Source organism: Palaemon carinicauda, chromosome 4 (assembly GCF_036898095.1).
Source record: "Palaemon carinicauda isolate YSFRI2023 chromosome 4, ASM3689809v2, whole genome shotgun sequence".
Classification (NCBI taxonomy): Eukaryota; Metazoa; Arthropoda; class Malacostraca; order Decapoda; family Palaemonidae; genus Palaemon; species Palaemon carinicauda.
In genome coordinates, this window is record NC_090728.1 from 177,661,260 (window position 1) to 177,676,254 (window position 14,995).

A 14,995-nucleotide genomic window follows, 5' to 3' on the forward strand; every position below is an offset into this window, starting at 1 on the left:
TAATGTAGGTATACTGTACAAGTTTATTTTTTATAAAATGATAGCAAGTTGCGAGTACTTTGACATGTATAGGGACCTCATTAATGTAGGCATCTGGATTTTATAAAATGATATTAGGTTGTAAGTACTTTGTTTTGGGGAAACATATCCAAGTCACTTTATAGGGTTAAGTTACAACCAACGTTGAAAACTACTGGAACCAAATAACGACTTAAGTGGGGTATACTTCTATAATTAAGGGGGCCATGGTGAAGAACTGTATAATGTAAAGCAAGTACTGTATTGCATCCAAACCAAATATTCATATGACTGGACTTCAACCTCCGAACTTATTTAGGTTTCTCTAAAAAATTGAAGTTAATTATTGATACATTGCTTTTCAAATTGCATCTTTAGTTTTATTATTTTATTCATTTAATTGTGTATGATGTACAAAATTATTTTAAGAAACTTGCTGTTAACATATTAAAATAATCCTCATACTTAGAAAATAACTTTGGTGAATTGTAACAATTAAGACATTCGGAAATTAGAATTTGTATAATCAAAGACATTCGGTTGCAAATAAGCATTTACTAATACAAAAAAGGTCGCAAATTTTCAGAGAAAACCTGCTCGTAAAACATAAACTGTTGCTAAACAAACATAACCATATATTGTACAATTAATATTATTTTAATGTTTCTGAAAATATTGCTAACACTTATTGGACAGATAAAACCTATGCCACCTTTGTGACAGGATATGGCAGTTCTAATACAGATATTAGTTACATAGTAAAATTTGTAACAATAAAACAGTGATGGCACTTGATAGTCTCATCCATTAAGTGGAATAAAAACATTCCAAATTAAGCTACTCATAGAGCAGACATAATCTGTTGGAGTTGTCTCAAAAGGCCACACATCATCACTGGATTTAACTCCAACCTTGCAATGGTTATGAATCACAAAGTCCTTTAAATTTCAGGCTTCATAATTCTTATTTCTAGTCCTAAGCATTCCTCACTTGCAATTATATTCTGCATGTGTAAATATCAGTCATGGTTCATTTAAATGATCACACGGAAAACTCTATATGAAGATATTGCTATTGGACATATTGCAAAACTACAGAGACAATTAAAGGACAAAGTGGATAAAACAAGCATGGTCTTATCATTTCTACAAATTTCATTTTCAATAACAATTTTTTTTTAGATGTGATGTTCCTAAATATGAACAAATTACAAAGAAGTGAAAGAATCCAAACATATGACAAAAAATCAAGGCTTTATAGAATAACAAAAGGAAATCCAAAGGCATTACAGTACTTTTGCTGTTTGAAACAAAGTAAACAATTGACATTAATTTTCAAAGCTATTGTTTACACAGTCTGTTAGGTAATTATGTAAGACAGATCAGATCTAATAAAGTGAAAAAAAATATAAAAAAAAGATTCTATATTGACTCAGATACCAAACATTGATAGGAGTAACATTTTCCACAGGGCATCACTACTACATTTTGATATCTACACAGTACAATTTTACAACTCATTTTCAACTACTTAATGTATCATTTTAGTGAAATGTACTAAATTATTTAAGTACAGTATTATTGTTTAACTAAGCTATATAAAATACACAAAATACAGGGAATAAATAATCTATACAATATCAACAAGAACTTGTTTTTATTGAAAGCAATAAAAGTAAATACTTTATCCATCACCTGTGACATGACTTGTAAAACCAAATAGAATTGCTGTATCATAGTCGTCTTCAAAGTAAAAGATCTTTAAGCTGCAAAGTTTGAAATACATAATTTTTCTAATCTGAAAAAATTTGGTAGTTTTTATAATATTGTTTATTCTATTTCTGTTCCTAGTAATTCCTTCTATGCCATTGTCACTTCAAGGTAATGTGCCTGTGGAAGATTTTTAAATAGGAATACAGTAAACACACTAAACCCATGCAAAAACATTAATAGTGTATCCACGCATTTAAAACCAAACAATCAATTGTTGCACTACTCTCCACCTTTACCCTGAATGTTTAAGCATTTATAGTGGAAAATATCAGCTTAAAAGCACCACAATATATTTGTATTTGCTTAAAGTTTTTTAACCTGCCGTGTAAAGTACAGCCCTTGGATTTTTTTTAATTACAATTAAATATTGTATCAATTTCCCACAGACATGATACCTGACTATTCATAGCTACCATATTTAGGGGGCTTTTTTTTCTACTACTGTATTATCATTTGAGCGTGCTTTATGAATACATTTTAAATACAGCATGTTCAATTAGCTAAGGTTGTTTATGGAATTGTTCTAAACTGTGCCAAAATTAGTCATATTAGCAAGACCCTTGGAAAATAATACTCAATCCACTTTTTTTCCTATGTTATCCAGGAACTGAATTCACAGGGTAAAAATTAATAAGGCATAAATGCATATCATCTAAATACTGTAGTCAACAACAATGGTAACCATTATCTTATGTCCTTATCAAAGTGAATTTTCAAAATATGTCTAGAATATCACAGAAATAACTAAATTATTTGTAATTTCGGGATACTGTAGTAACTTTCAAAACATCTTCAAAAGTACTACATACGGTATGTAGTTACACAATGCAAAATATGCTAAAGCAAAAAAAAAGGAAAACTAACAAACCATCAAGAACAAGCCTGCTAAATCTCCTTACTCCAGTGCTAAATTTTCAGTATAACACTTATAAAATGACAATATACCTTCCAACAAAAGCATATGCCATATCAAGGTTTAAGATTCTAGTTTAAAAATCATCATCATCGTCATCATCCAAAGCAGCTCTTCGTCGATCAAACTGAAAATGAATTTTAAGTTAGTTTCTTGTTCATTATTAGTCATCCTTATCACTATTATCAAAAGATATGAATGAAATTTCATTCCATCTAAATAAAATATAACCTAGGAATATTAAATAAAGTTTCATAAAAGCCAAAACAAAAAAAGGCCCCTAGAAATTAATTTAATCCAAAAGCAAAACAAGCACAAATAATTTTAAATATTTAACTTAGCCGGTGAATATATAATAGCTGCAACTCTGCGGCTCGACAGAAAACACACGCAAAAAACTCGCGAGCGATCGCTATGAAGGTTGCGGGTGTGCCCACCAGCGCCAACTGTCGGCCAGATACCACTCTTGCATGTAAACAAACCCTTCAATTCTTCTCTGTCGACGTTGACGACAAGACTTATCAATACTCGCTATAGAACCTGGAGTTTTCTCAACATATTTGGTGAAGTACTTCATTTTGGTTTGAGCTTTCGCAGTGCAGGTGTTTTATCTTCATCTTAAATCTTGAACTCGTTTTTGGATAGATTTAATTTTTGATGACGAGAGAGAGTATGGACTTTCTTTGACTTTTAAATGGCCGACCCTTCCCTTAGACGGAAGTGTGTTTTAGGCTTTTAGCAATTATCTTATCACGTTATAAATTAATTATAGATTTTCCTCTATATATTTTATATCTCAACCGCCTTTATTAGGCCTCTTCGATTAGCTTTCCATTTATAATAAACATCAAAATAAATTTTAATGATTTGTTTATATGCGACCTTTCCTGAGAGTAGGCGGTCCTAACTTGGAAACCGAAGTTAAACAACGTTGAGCCCTTTTCAATCGTAAATAACTTTTACAGAGCTAATGATTTAAAACTTATTAAATGAAATATTTTTAGTAAATATTTTATGATAGTTTTTTTCTTTGAATAGTCTTCGTACTGTTTCAAAGATGAACTAACGTTTAGTTTATTTATGCTACGCAGTTTGCGCTCTATCGTTACGATAGAGAGAGAGAGTATCACAGTTTCACTTTGCAGAAAGAGTAAATCGATTCTGACGTTTTGTTCTTTTTTCTTTCAAAGCTTAAATGTTTTAAAGACTATTTTAAAGGAACTTTTAATTGAAAAACCTTTCAGTTTTTTCCTTTGGTCAAATAACCTGTTTATTGACGAAAGGTAAGTAGGCTCTTCTCTTAGGTGCGAAATCAAGAGAGAGAGAGAGAGAGAGATAGAGACGGAGAGAGAGAGAAGAGAGAGAACGTTCCGATCTTTATCTCGTCCCAAGTGAGTAACGTTGTTCTCGAGTTACTCTCGTCCCTAGTCTCTGTACGGGGAGAAAGGATAAAACGTTTTTAGTTTTTATTCTCGTCCCAAGGCACTTTACGGTGAGAGATTGAAAACGTAGTTTTGAATGAACTAGTGTTTAGTCTCTTCCCCAGCCACTGATTTTTTTATTTTAAAATATGTTTACTGTTTTTTGCTGGTATTAATGTGCTTACATTATACGACTGATTTCGCAATTATAACCTTTTGATAGAGGGTAGAATTGCGTGCTTCAGGTAGAAATCAGTTTTATTCATACCTAATGTGAATTGTTAAAAAATTCGATTTCAGTGAATTAAGTGCAAAACAGAAAATCGTAGTGATAAAGTGATATTGCGCAAAGTGTTATCAGTGTTGCGACCGAGGGTTCGTCTGTTCGTGCCTGTCGTTCGCCTAGTCCGGGACCTCTTGCAAGCTCCCAAGCCCAGGGGAGAAGTAATGTCGTACGACTTATGGGTTCGAGAGGCCTTGATCAGCGAACAGACGTTCCCTCTATGGTATCAGGTGTATCTTACCAAGATCACCCCTACCATAAAGCGAGAGAGACGATTTTCTCCTCGTCATCCGAAGGCTTTTCGCATAAGAAACCGTGGAACAAGGTTTCGAGGCCCTTTAAGCGAAAGTCAGTCCTTTCAGGACAGGTCCAGCGTCCTGGTTTTAACCATTAGGACAGCTCTGACCCTATGCAGTCATCGGAAGACTGCTCGCCGCCTAAACAAAAGCGTAACACAGACTCCGAGAGTCTTTTTGTAGGCAAGGTTTTGCAGTCCCAGACGTTACCCTCATCTCTTACCGCAACCATTCCCGTTGATCCTGAATGGGTTGTACGGCAAGACATGCAGAATAAGCTTGCCTCCCTTATGGAAGACTATTCTGCCGATAAGTCCGTTGAGCCTAGCCGTTTATCTCATCGAGATCCTGGCCGTCAGCCACCCTAACGTTCCTTTGTGCGTCCTGTTGACGTTGGCGTAGCCAAGTCACGTCAGTCAGGTTGTTTAGAACCACACTCGATGCGGTCTCGTGTGGATTTTCAGCCACATTTGGACGTTAGGCCACTTGCTGATGCTCCTGTTGACGTTCAGGACGTTCGCCAACAATCGGAGTTGACTTGTTTTGACGCTGAGCGTCAACCTCCGCATTCTAGAGTTGTTTTGACTGCTCAGACTAGGCGGTCAAAGCAGTCTCGAGTGGACGCTGTGCGTCCTCACGCACCTGTTGTTGTTGACAGTTCACAGACTGTCAAGCAGTTACATGACGTTGCGTCCTGGTCCGCTACTAATGCACCAGTGTGTGTGGACTCTGCTTGTAAAGCATTGCCACCACGGTAGGTCTCTCCCTTGCTTGAGACTCGGCTATTGTCGGACAAGGTTCCTTCAGATGAGGAAGTTGCTGTTCCCCCTCCTACTGATATTCCCTTGAGGACTCTGTCAGACGGAGAGGAGCCTAAAGCTGCTTAGCCCTCTATGGACTAATAAATCATGCTGATTTTTAAGGATCTTTGTCCGGATCTTTTTGTAACTGCTGCTCCTCGTTCGCCTAAACGTCAGAGCTTACACTAGGCCTAGCTACTTCAAAGCCGTTGTTTTATAAGCTAGTGCTCTCTCGCTCTTCTAAGAGAGCTTTACGTTTGCTAGGCGACTGGTTTATCACCAGGAGGAGTTTGGGGGAGACAGCCTTTGCTTTCCCTACTTTTAAGCTGGCTTATTGAGCGAGAGTCTGATATGACACGAGAGAAGTTCTCGGCTTGGGAGTTCCTGCCTCTGCCCAGATAGACTTCTCAAACCTCATAGACTCTCCCTGGCGCCTGGCCATGAGACGCTCCAAGATTTTACAGGTCGACTTCAGAGCTATTTTCGAGCGTTTGAAGTTTTGCTGTACAATTATGTCATGCATAAACAAGGCTTTCAGGGATGGCTCCAATGATCTGACAGCCACGTTCTCTGCAGGAACAAGTCCCTCAGGGATGGCTCCAATGATCTGGCAGCCATGTTCACTGCAGGAGTACGTAAGAGGCAAGTGCGCTCAATGTGTTCATTGTCAAGACAAACTTCACGAAGTCTACCAGGCTGTCTTGACAGCATTTATGGAAGGCGACTGGATGGTCTCTCTCGACCTTCAGGAGGCATACTTCCACATTCCTATACACCCGGATTCCCAACCGTTTCTGAGGTTTGTTTACAGGAATGTGGGGTACCAGTTTCGAGCCCTGTGCTTTGGCCTTAGTCCTGCGCCTCTCGTGTTTACGAGGCTCATGAGGAATGTGGCAAAATCCCTCCATCTATCGGGGATCCGAGCCTCCCTGTACTTGGACGACTGGCTTCTCAGAGCATCGTCCAGTCTTCGCTGTCTGCAGGATCTACATTGGACATTGAGTCTGGCCAGGGAGTTGGGACTTTTGGTCAACCTAAAAGTCCCAACTGATCCCATCCCAGATTATTCTATATTTGGGGATGGAGATTCGCAGTCAAGCCCTGCTCGAAGTCCAACTAATGCTGAAAAGAAAACGTTTATTCAGTCAGGAGTTGGAACAGTCTCGTAGGGACTCTCTCATCCCTGGAGCAGTTTGTCTCACTAGGGAGACTACCCCTTCTGCCTCTCCGGTTCCATCTAGCCTCTCTCTGGAACTAGGACAAGACATTAGAGACGGTATCATTCCCAGTCTCCGAACCAGTAAAGGCATGCCTGAAATGGTGGGACAGCAATATCAGTCTGAGAGAGGGACTATCCCTAGCAGTCAAGAACCCAAACCACGTGTTGTCCTCAGACGCGTCGGGTTTGGGTTGGGGTGCGACCCTGGACGGTCGGGAATGCTCGGGTCTGTGGACCTCAAGTCAGAAGAGCATGCACATCAACGGCAAGGAGCTATTAGCAGTCCACTTGGCCTTGATGATATTAGAAAGCTTCTTCGAAACTAAGTGGTAGAGGTCAACTCAGACAACACCACAACTTTGGCGTACATCTCCAAGCAAGGAGGCACACACTCCTTCACGCTGCTCGAGATCGCAAGGGACCTTCTCTTATGGTCAAGAATTCGAGGCATCTCCCTGTTGACGAGATTCATCCAGGGGGACTTGAACGTCTTGGCAGACTGTCTCAGTCGGAGGGGTCAGGTGATACCCACGGAATGGACCCTCCACAAGGACGTGGGCAAGTGTCTTTGGGCTACTTGGGGTCAACCCACCATAGACCTCTTTGCCTCCTCGTTGACCAAAAGGTTACCAATCTATTGCTCTCCAGTCCTAGATACAGAAGCAATCTACATAGACGCGTTTCTACTGGATTGGTCTTTTATGGACTTATATGCATTCCCACCATTCAAGATAGTCAACAAGGTACTGCAGAAGTTCGCCTCTCACGAAGGGACAAGGTTGACGTTGGTTGCTACCCTCTGGCCCGCGAGAGAGTGGTTCACCGAGGTACTTCAATGGCTGGTAGACTTTCCAAGAAGTCTTCCTCTATGGGTAGATCTGTTACGTCAGCCCCACGTAAAGAATGTCCATCAAAGCCTCCCCGCTCTTCGTCTGACTTCCTTCAGACTATCGAAAGACTCTCAAGAGCTAGAGGCTTTTCGAAGGAGGCAGTCAGTGCGATTGCAAGAGCTAGGAGAGCTTCTACCATTAGAGTATACCAGTCGAAGTGGGAAGTCTTTCGAGACTGGTGCAAGTCAGCATCTGTGTCCTCGTCCAGTACCTCTGTAGCCCAAATCGCAGATTTTCTTTTACATCTGAGAAAGGTTCGCTCCCTTTCAGCTCCCACGATTAAGGGCTACAGGAGCATGTTGGCTTCGGTCTTTCGACATAGAGGCTTAGATCTTTCCAACAATAAAGATCTCCAAGATCTCCTTAAGTCTTTCGAGACCTCTAAGGAACGTCGTTTGGCTACTCCTGGATGGAACTTAGACGTGGTCCTAAGGTTCCTCATGTCAGACAGGTTTGAGCCATTACATTCAGCCTCCCTGAAGGATCTCACCCTCAAGACACTTTTCCTAGTGTGCTTGGCTTTGGCTAAAAGGGTCAGTGAACTTCATGCCTTCAAGTAAGAACATCGGCTTTTCTACAGAAAAAAGCCACTTGTTCACTTCAACTTGGTTTCCTGGCCAAAAATGAACTGCCTTCTCGTCCTTGGCCTAAATCTTTTGATATTCCTTGCTTATCAGAGATCGTAGGCAACGAACTGGAAAGAGTATTATGTCCTGTTAGAGCTCTTAAGTTCGATTTAGCCCGTACTAAGTCATTACGAGGTAAATCTGAGGCATTATGGTGCTCAGTTAAGAAACCTTCATTGCCTATGTCAAAGAATGCTTTGTCATATTTTATCAGATTTTTTTAATACGAGAAGCTCATTCTCACTTGAATGAGAAAGACCGATGTTTGCTTAAGGTTAAGACGCACGAATTTAGAGATATAGCAACCTCCGTGGCCTTCAAGCAAAATAAATCTCTGCAAAGTATTATGGACGCGACTTTTTGGAGAAGCAAGTCAATGTTCGCGTCATTTTACTTAATAGATGTCCAGACTCTTTACGAGGACTGCTACACACTGGGTCCATTCGTAGCAGCGAGTGCAGTAGTGGGTGAGGGTTCTACCACTACACTTCCCTAATTCCAATATCCTTTTAATCTGTCTCTTGAAATGTTTTTAATATTGTTTTATGGGTTGTTCGGAAGGCTAAGAAGCCTTTCGCATCCTGGTTGATTTGGCGGGTGGTCAAAGTCATTTCTCGAGAGCGCCCAGATTAGGGGTTTGATGAGTTCCTGTTGTATGGGTTGCAGCCCTTGATACTTCAGCTCCTGGGAGTCTTTCAGCATCCTAAGAGGATCGCTGGGCTCCGTGAGGAAGACAGACTTACAAGGCAGAGTAATCGTCTAAGTCAACTTCCTTACCAGGTACCTATATATTTTGGTTTTGTTATATTGATAACTGTCAAAATGAAAAAACTCTTAGCTTATACGCTGTAAACTTAATTAACTCTGGTCTCTACCCACCGCCTTGGGTGTGAATCAGCTATTATATATTCACCGGCTAAGTTAAATATTTAAAATGATATTTTAATTATAAAATAAATTTTTGAATATACTTACCCGGTGAATATATAAATTAAAGACCCTCCCTTCCTCCCCAATAGAGACGCAGCGGGACGAGAAGAATTGAAGGGTTTGTTTACATGCAAGAGTGGTATCTGGCCGATAGTTGGCGCTGGTGAGCACACCCGCAAACTTCATAGCGATCGCTCGCGAGTTTTTTGAGTGTGTTTTCTGTCGAGCCGCAGAGTTACAGCTATTATATATTCACCGGGTAAGTATATTCAAAAATTTATTTTATAATTAAAATATCATTTTAAATTCCATAAATAAATACAAAGTGTACTGTATGGTATTGGCAAGGCACATGACAATAAATCTGGCTGTTCCTACTTACACCCTATTTGCAACGTATGGAATACAACAAAACTAACTTAAAAAAATAATCTTAATTAGAAATCAATAAGGGCAACGTTAATAATCAACTACTAAGCACTGATAATCATCATCTATCAAAATAGCATAAAAAAATATGGACTGGGTTAAAATTGTACATCAGTATTAGTACCGTAAAATCATACTATAGTTCCTTCATATTATAGCAAAAAGATTAATAATCATAAAAAAAAACCAGTACTTCTGCTCCCTCTTATCTATAAAATACATTATTTGAGTTATGGATTTAGGCCATAAGAGCTAGAGTCTGGAAGGACATTTCAGCATTCGTGGGCAACTGGGGGATTTCACTTCTAAGTTAAAAAAAAAAAGTTAGGTAACAAGATAGAAGAAAGAAAGCAACAATGGAGGATTAGTGAAACGGGTAAACAGTTAGTGAAACTAGGGGCCAAAGAAAAGCTGCAAAGACCCATAAATAATGCCTACAAGGTTAAAAAAAAAAAAACTTTGCCCTCAATCATCTAAGTCATATACCTCTTCTACTTACCAATCCCAACAACATGATGAAATACATGTTATGGAAATCGGTGAAAGGAAATTCTCTATTAAAGGCAGATTGAATTATTCTTTTAAAGCATATAGCATACTCCTGTAGGATGCCATGAAAATAAAAATAATAGCCTCTTTACCCGTGTGGTGTAAAGTTCACCAAATGGCTGGGGTATATGCGAGGAAGGCTCGGATTAAATTGGATTCATGGAATTTGGGACACACGGTCCAGTTCTGAGGATGGGGAGGCCTTTCAGTGTCAAGAGTCAATGGGGGGGGGGGGGAACTCTGCAACTGCACTATGAATTCAAAGTTAAGAGATGGGAGGCAACTTGAGATAAAACCCTGCAATTCAATTACAGGTATGAAATAAAAGCCCAGAAAGGTTGGACAGCAGGATCAAAGAAAGGAAACATGAACAAAGATAAAGATGAAGCCGAAGTGTGACCAGCTAGGGGTTGATGGGACTCTACAGGCATGTTAGTGATGTTTCAAGTCAACCGTGAAGTTGCAATGCCAGCATTAACCCACTATGGGATATACAAGAGGATGGACTGTGTTACCAAGAAAATGGAGAAAAAGTAATGAAATAGAAATAGGTTAAAGAAAATTAACAAAAACAAGAGTCGAGTCTATACAATATCCAAAAGTATGTAGTACTCGTGCATGTTTCATCATTCATATTACCATGGTCGCCCATGAGAGCGTGACACTCGAACACTAGACCATGTTCCACATAGCATGTACGCATGGGAACATTATGTCTCCCTGGGCTCAACAGTCAAGAACATGTTCCTGAGTGCAATTGTATGTGGGAAAGTCTTGCTGCAAAGAGACAGGTGAATGTATTCCAGTTAATGCATACACATAGCAATCTCTCCCTAGTGCCACAGCCAATAACAAACCCGGATCATATTCACAACCTACCGTATGAATGTCTCATCCATTATAAGCATGCAAGACCAATCACAGGTTCCTCCCTTAAGATCCCGATCACAAAAGATCGAGGTAATCCTCAACCATCCAGTAAATAAGGGTGGAGAAGGGAGCCCATTAAACTTCATGAATGCCAGTGTGCATCCACAGTCCCTTAAGAACCGAACACAGGTGCCAAGTGCGCAAGTACTAGTCATAGCCAAGTCACCTACCCCACAACTGTGTATATCGACATTTGACTAATCTTCATAAGAATTTACACACATTTACAAAAGGCAAGTTAAGGTTAGGCTGTGTAGATATTGTAAACAGTATACAATATTGCAAATTTAACTTACAGATATGAAAGATGCATCCAACATAGAGACTGCGCCTAAGGCTAAACTAGGAGGGGGAGCTTATAGTGGTGGGAGGTCCATTATTGTCTCATGCCACCCGTTAAAATATTACCGCTAGTGAGTTATGGGGTCCTTTGACTGGCCAGGCAGTACTAAATTACAGCCTTCTCTCAGGTTACGGTTCATTTTCCCTTTGCCTACACACACAGCGAATAGTCTGGTCTATACTTTACATATTCTCCTGTCCTCATACACCTGACAACACTGAGATTGCCAAACAATTCTTCTTCACCCAAGGGGTTACTACAGTGAAATTGTTCAGTGGCAACTTTCCTCTTGGTAAGGGTAGAAGACTCTTTACCTATGGTAAGCAGCTCTTCTAGGAGAAGGACACTTCAATATCAAACCATTGTGTGAGAGTCTTGGGTAGTGCCATAGCATCTGTACCATGGTCTTCCACTGTCTTGGGTTAGAGTTATCTTGCTTGAGAGTACACTCAGGCACATTATTCTATCTTATTTCTCTTCCTCTTGTTTTGTTGAAGTTTTTATAGTTTATAGATATTTATTTTAATGTTAAGTGTTTTTAAAATATTTTATTTTTATTTTTCTTGTTTCCTTTCCTCACTGGGCTATTTTCCCTGTTGGAGCCCCTGGGCTTATAGGATCCTGCTTTTCCAACTAGGGTTGTAGCTTAGCAAGTAATAATAATAATATGCTTGGTAAGTTATATTTAACTCATACCATGTAGATATGGTCAGAATAGATGCGCTGCTTTTTTGTCTACAGGTACGTGTTTGTGCCTTCATAAGATCCCCTTGAAATGGTCTTAGTCTACAGTAGATAAGCTCCTGTTTAAATATATATATAAATGAATTTTGGTAAAGTACACATGTTCTGGAAGTTATAACCATATATACATTCAATCTACAACCTTAACTTTACATAGTTAAATGTGAGAAAAAAAAAAACGTGATATTTCATGACAGGCTATTCTTAAGTGTTGATATACGCAACACTGGCTACTCGTTCTAATATGAATATGGCATTGCTCAGCAGATCATTTGAAGACTACTTTAAGTAAACAAGAAGAAGACAAAAGTGGAGAATGTAATAGTGTCATCTGTTGTTAATATGCCCTACTAAAGAGGGTGAATGCTCACTAAATTTATACTGAATTTCTGGTCTTCCTTTTACTCTCTTTAAACAGGAACTGGAACCTCACAGGACAAATAATAACTGTTGTACCTGTGTCAATTTCTACTGTGGTGAGAATACTATGCGAATCAAGAAATAACAATCAATACCCTTATCAGGATAATCGGTAACTGACCCCCAAAAAGCTTCAGTTAGCTGTGAGCTACAGAGCAGCACACTAAAGGACAAACTTCTTTGTCATGAAAGGGAATGGGAAAGGTAAGTGTGTCACCCCACTTTCCCCTGGTCTCCATACTTCACAAAGCATCTGTCCAACTCCAAAGGTAGCAGTTAGCAGGACAGTACCATTACTCACTCCTGAAGGAGATGAGTTATCATTAAAACCTAAGGAACTAAGTGAAAGACCTTCCTACACAACCATCCCATTCACCATCTTTCCTAGGTGCTCAAAGAAGGCAAAGTGAAGAGAGAAATACCAAGTGCCAAGTTACTCTCCTAGAAAAGTTTATCCTCGTGAACATGACAAATTCGAAGATAATTTGTATTTTTCCTAACCATACAAACCTTAGCTATTTACAAAGGGTATTACTTTTAGCGTAGCTGAAATGGCGAGCCATTAGAATTTAACGAGGGTGTATTACCCCCGCGCTAGTTAGCGGGGGGGTAGGGGAGTGGTAGCTAGCTACCCCTCCTCCCCCTCACACACAGGTGAATACTCACTTTCACTTAGAGGTAGGACTTGTCTTGGGGGACAGGGCTGGCGGGCAAATATGTGTAAATAGCTAAGGTTTGTATGGTTAGGAAAAATACAAATTATCTTCGAATTTGTCATTTGTTCCGTAACCGAAATACAAACCACGCTATTTACAAAGGGTGACTTATCCCTTAGGAAGGGTGGAAAGTCCCCAGCCATACTGGCTTTGGCTTTACCCGGGGACTCAGAATCCGAGTGAGTCGCACTCGAGAAAAGGAGTCCCTGCACCTCACAAGTTCCTTGCTCCGCAAGGAACCATGTGGCCTACGTAAGCTTGTGTGTGAAGGAAGAAGTGTGACCTGTCCTAGGCAGTTGACCTGGAGTTCCAGAAGGAACTCTGGGTTAGGACGTTCCCAATACCACCTCGTCAGGGTATGGGGGACGCGACAGTATTGACTCAATACTCGGAACACAAGGAAGCATGGTTTACCTGCAGAGGTTCGAGGTCAGCTATGCAGAGACCAGGATGCTGCTTCCCCGTAGAGGGGATGATGAAGAAAGAAGTAAGGGCCAGACATACTTCTTTCGTTCATGCAGACTAAAACCTGATAACAATGCCCTCAACCTTCTGCTACCTGTCCAAAAAGGAGCCTGAGGTTAGACCAGCTGTTGTGTAGCCACCACAGAGCGATAGAAAACGTATCGAGACTCCTGTGGGTCACGCCCTGCAGGAAGCGGGCTGCGAAGGTCATTAGACGCTTCCAGACTCCAGCTTGTAGCACCTGCGTCACAGAGTAGTATTACTCGAAGGCGAGGGACGTTGCGATGTATCCAACATCGTGCTGTAGGGCGACGTGACGGGGGAGGGTCTGGAGACAGGTCGAGATGAATGTCCTTGAGTCCGGGCTGAAGAGGTATACTGGTGACTCTCCCCCCATGTCCTCCTTGTGCTCCCAAATCGGCTGCAACTGAGGACAAACTGCAGCTGTTCCCAGCGCTAACCTCTCGATTCCTTTACTGGCAAGAAAGAGAAGGTCTTGGGACATCAGATACAGAATGGAGACTCGAAATCTTGAATGAATCGGACCGAAGGGCCGGGACCCTCAGATTCTGAGTCTAGCCAACAACTCAGGAGCGAGCCTGAATGTTGCCTTCCCCTCTTCCTTAGAAAGGGGGGAGTAGTAAGAGACCAAGAAGATTGCTTACACACTGGCCGTGGCCAGAGTGAGCAGAAGACCCAAGGCGGAATACAATCCGAGGCCTGTCGTAAAGGGTCTTGAGAAGATCTCTTAAAGGACTAAAAGTCCGAGCCATGCTCCAAGTTGGAGGTCTTCCTCCGACTAGGGCAGGGACGATCGTAGCTTCGCATGAGCGAGGATAGATCCAGCGGGCAGGAAAAAGTTATTCCTTTAAGCCTGAAGGTCAGGGAAAGGCTGAGCGACAGGCTTCATTGCCGAGAGCGGAAAGGAGTTTCCTCCCGCCGAAAGGCAATAAGACCGTTATTGCTGGAGAAGAGGCCTCAAGGGAAGAGGTATATCTCCCACGGCACCAACCACCTTAGACTCTTCACTTTGCCTGGGAGACCCCTGTGGATGACTATCGCCGAAGACGCGACCTCCGTACCGCGACTGTAGCGGGTTGTCTCTTCTTGAGGAGGAAGCGTAGTGTCTCCAGGCATGAAGCCGAAGCGACGCCTCGGTTCGGGAGAGATGTCGCAGTGTGGTTGCTTGAGTAGTCTGCGCCGTGGGAGAAGCTCTCCCGGGAGTTCCGTC

General features: G+C 41.0%; 1 protein-coding gene across 1 annotated transcript in view; it reads right to left on the minus strand.

Moving 5' to 3' along the window:
• Positions 1 to 525: 525 nt before the first annotated feature.
• PDCD-5 (programmed cell death 5) overlaps positions 526 to 14,995 on the minus strand; it is a 30,759-nt gene continuing 16,289 nt past the window's right edge. Inside the window, exon 4 of the mRNA XM_068372809.1 lies at positions 526 to 2,830. Coding sequence (XP_068228910.1) covers positions 2,780 to 2,830 — 51 coding nt within the window. The 3' untranslated portion in view covers positions 526 to 2,779. The remainder of the gene's footprint in view (positions 2,831 to 14,995) is intronic.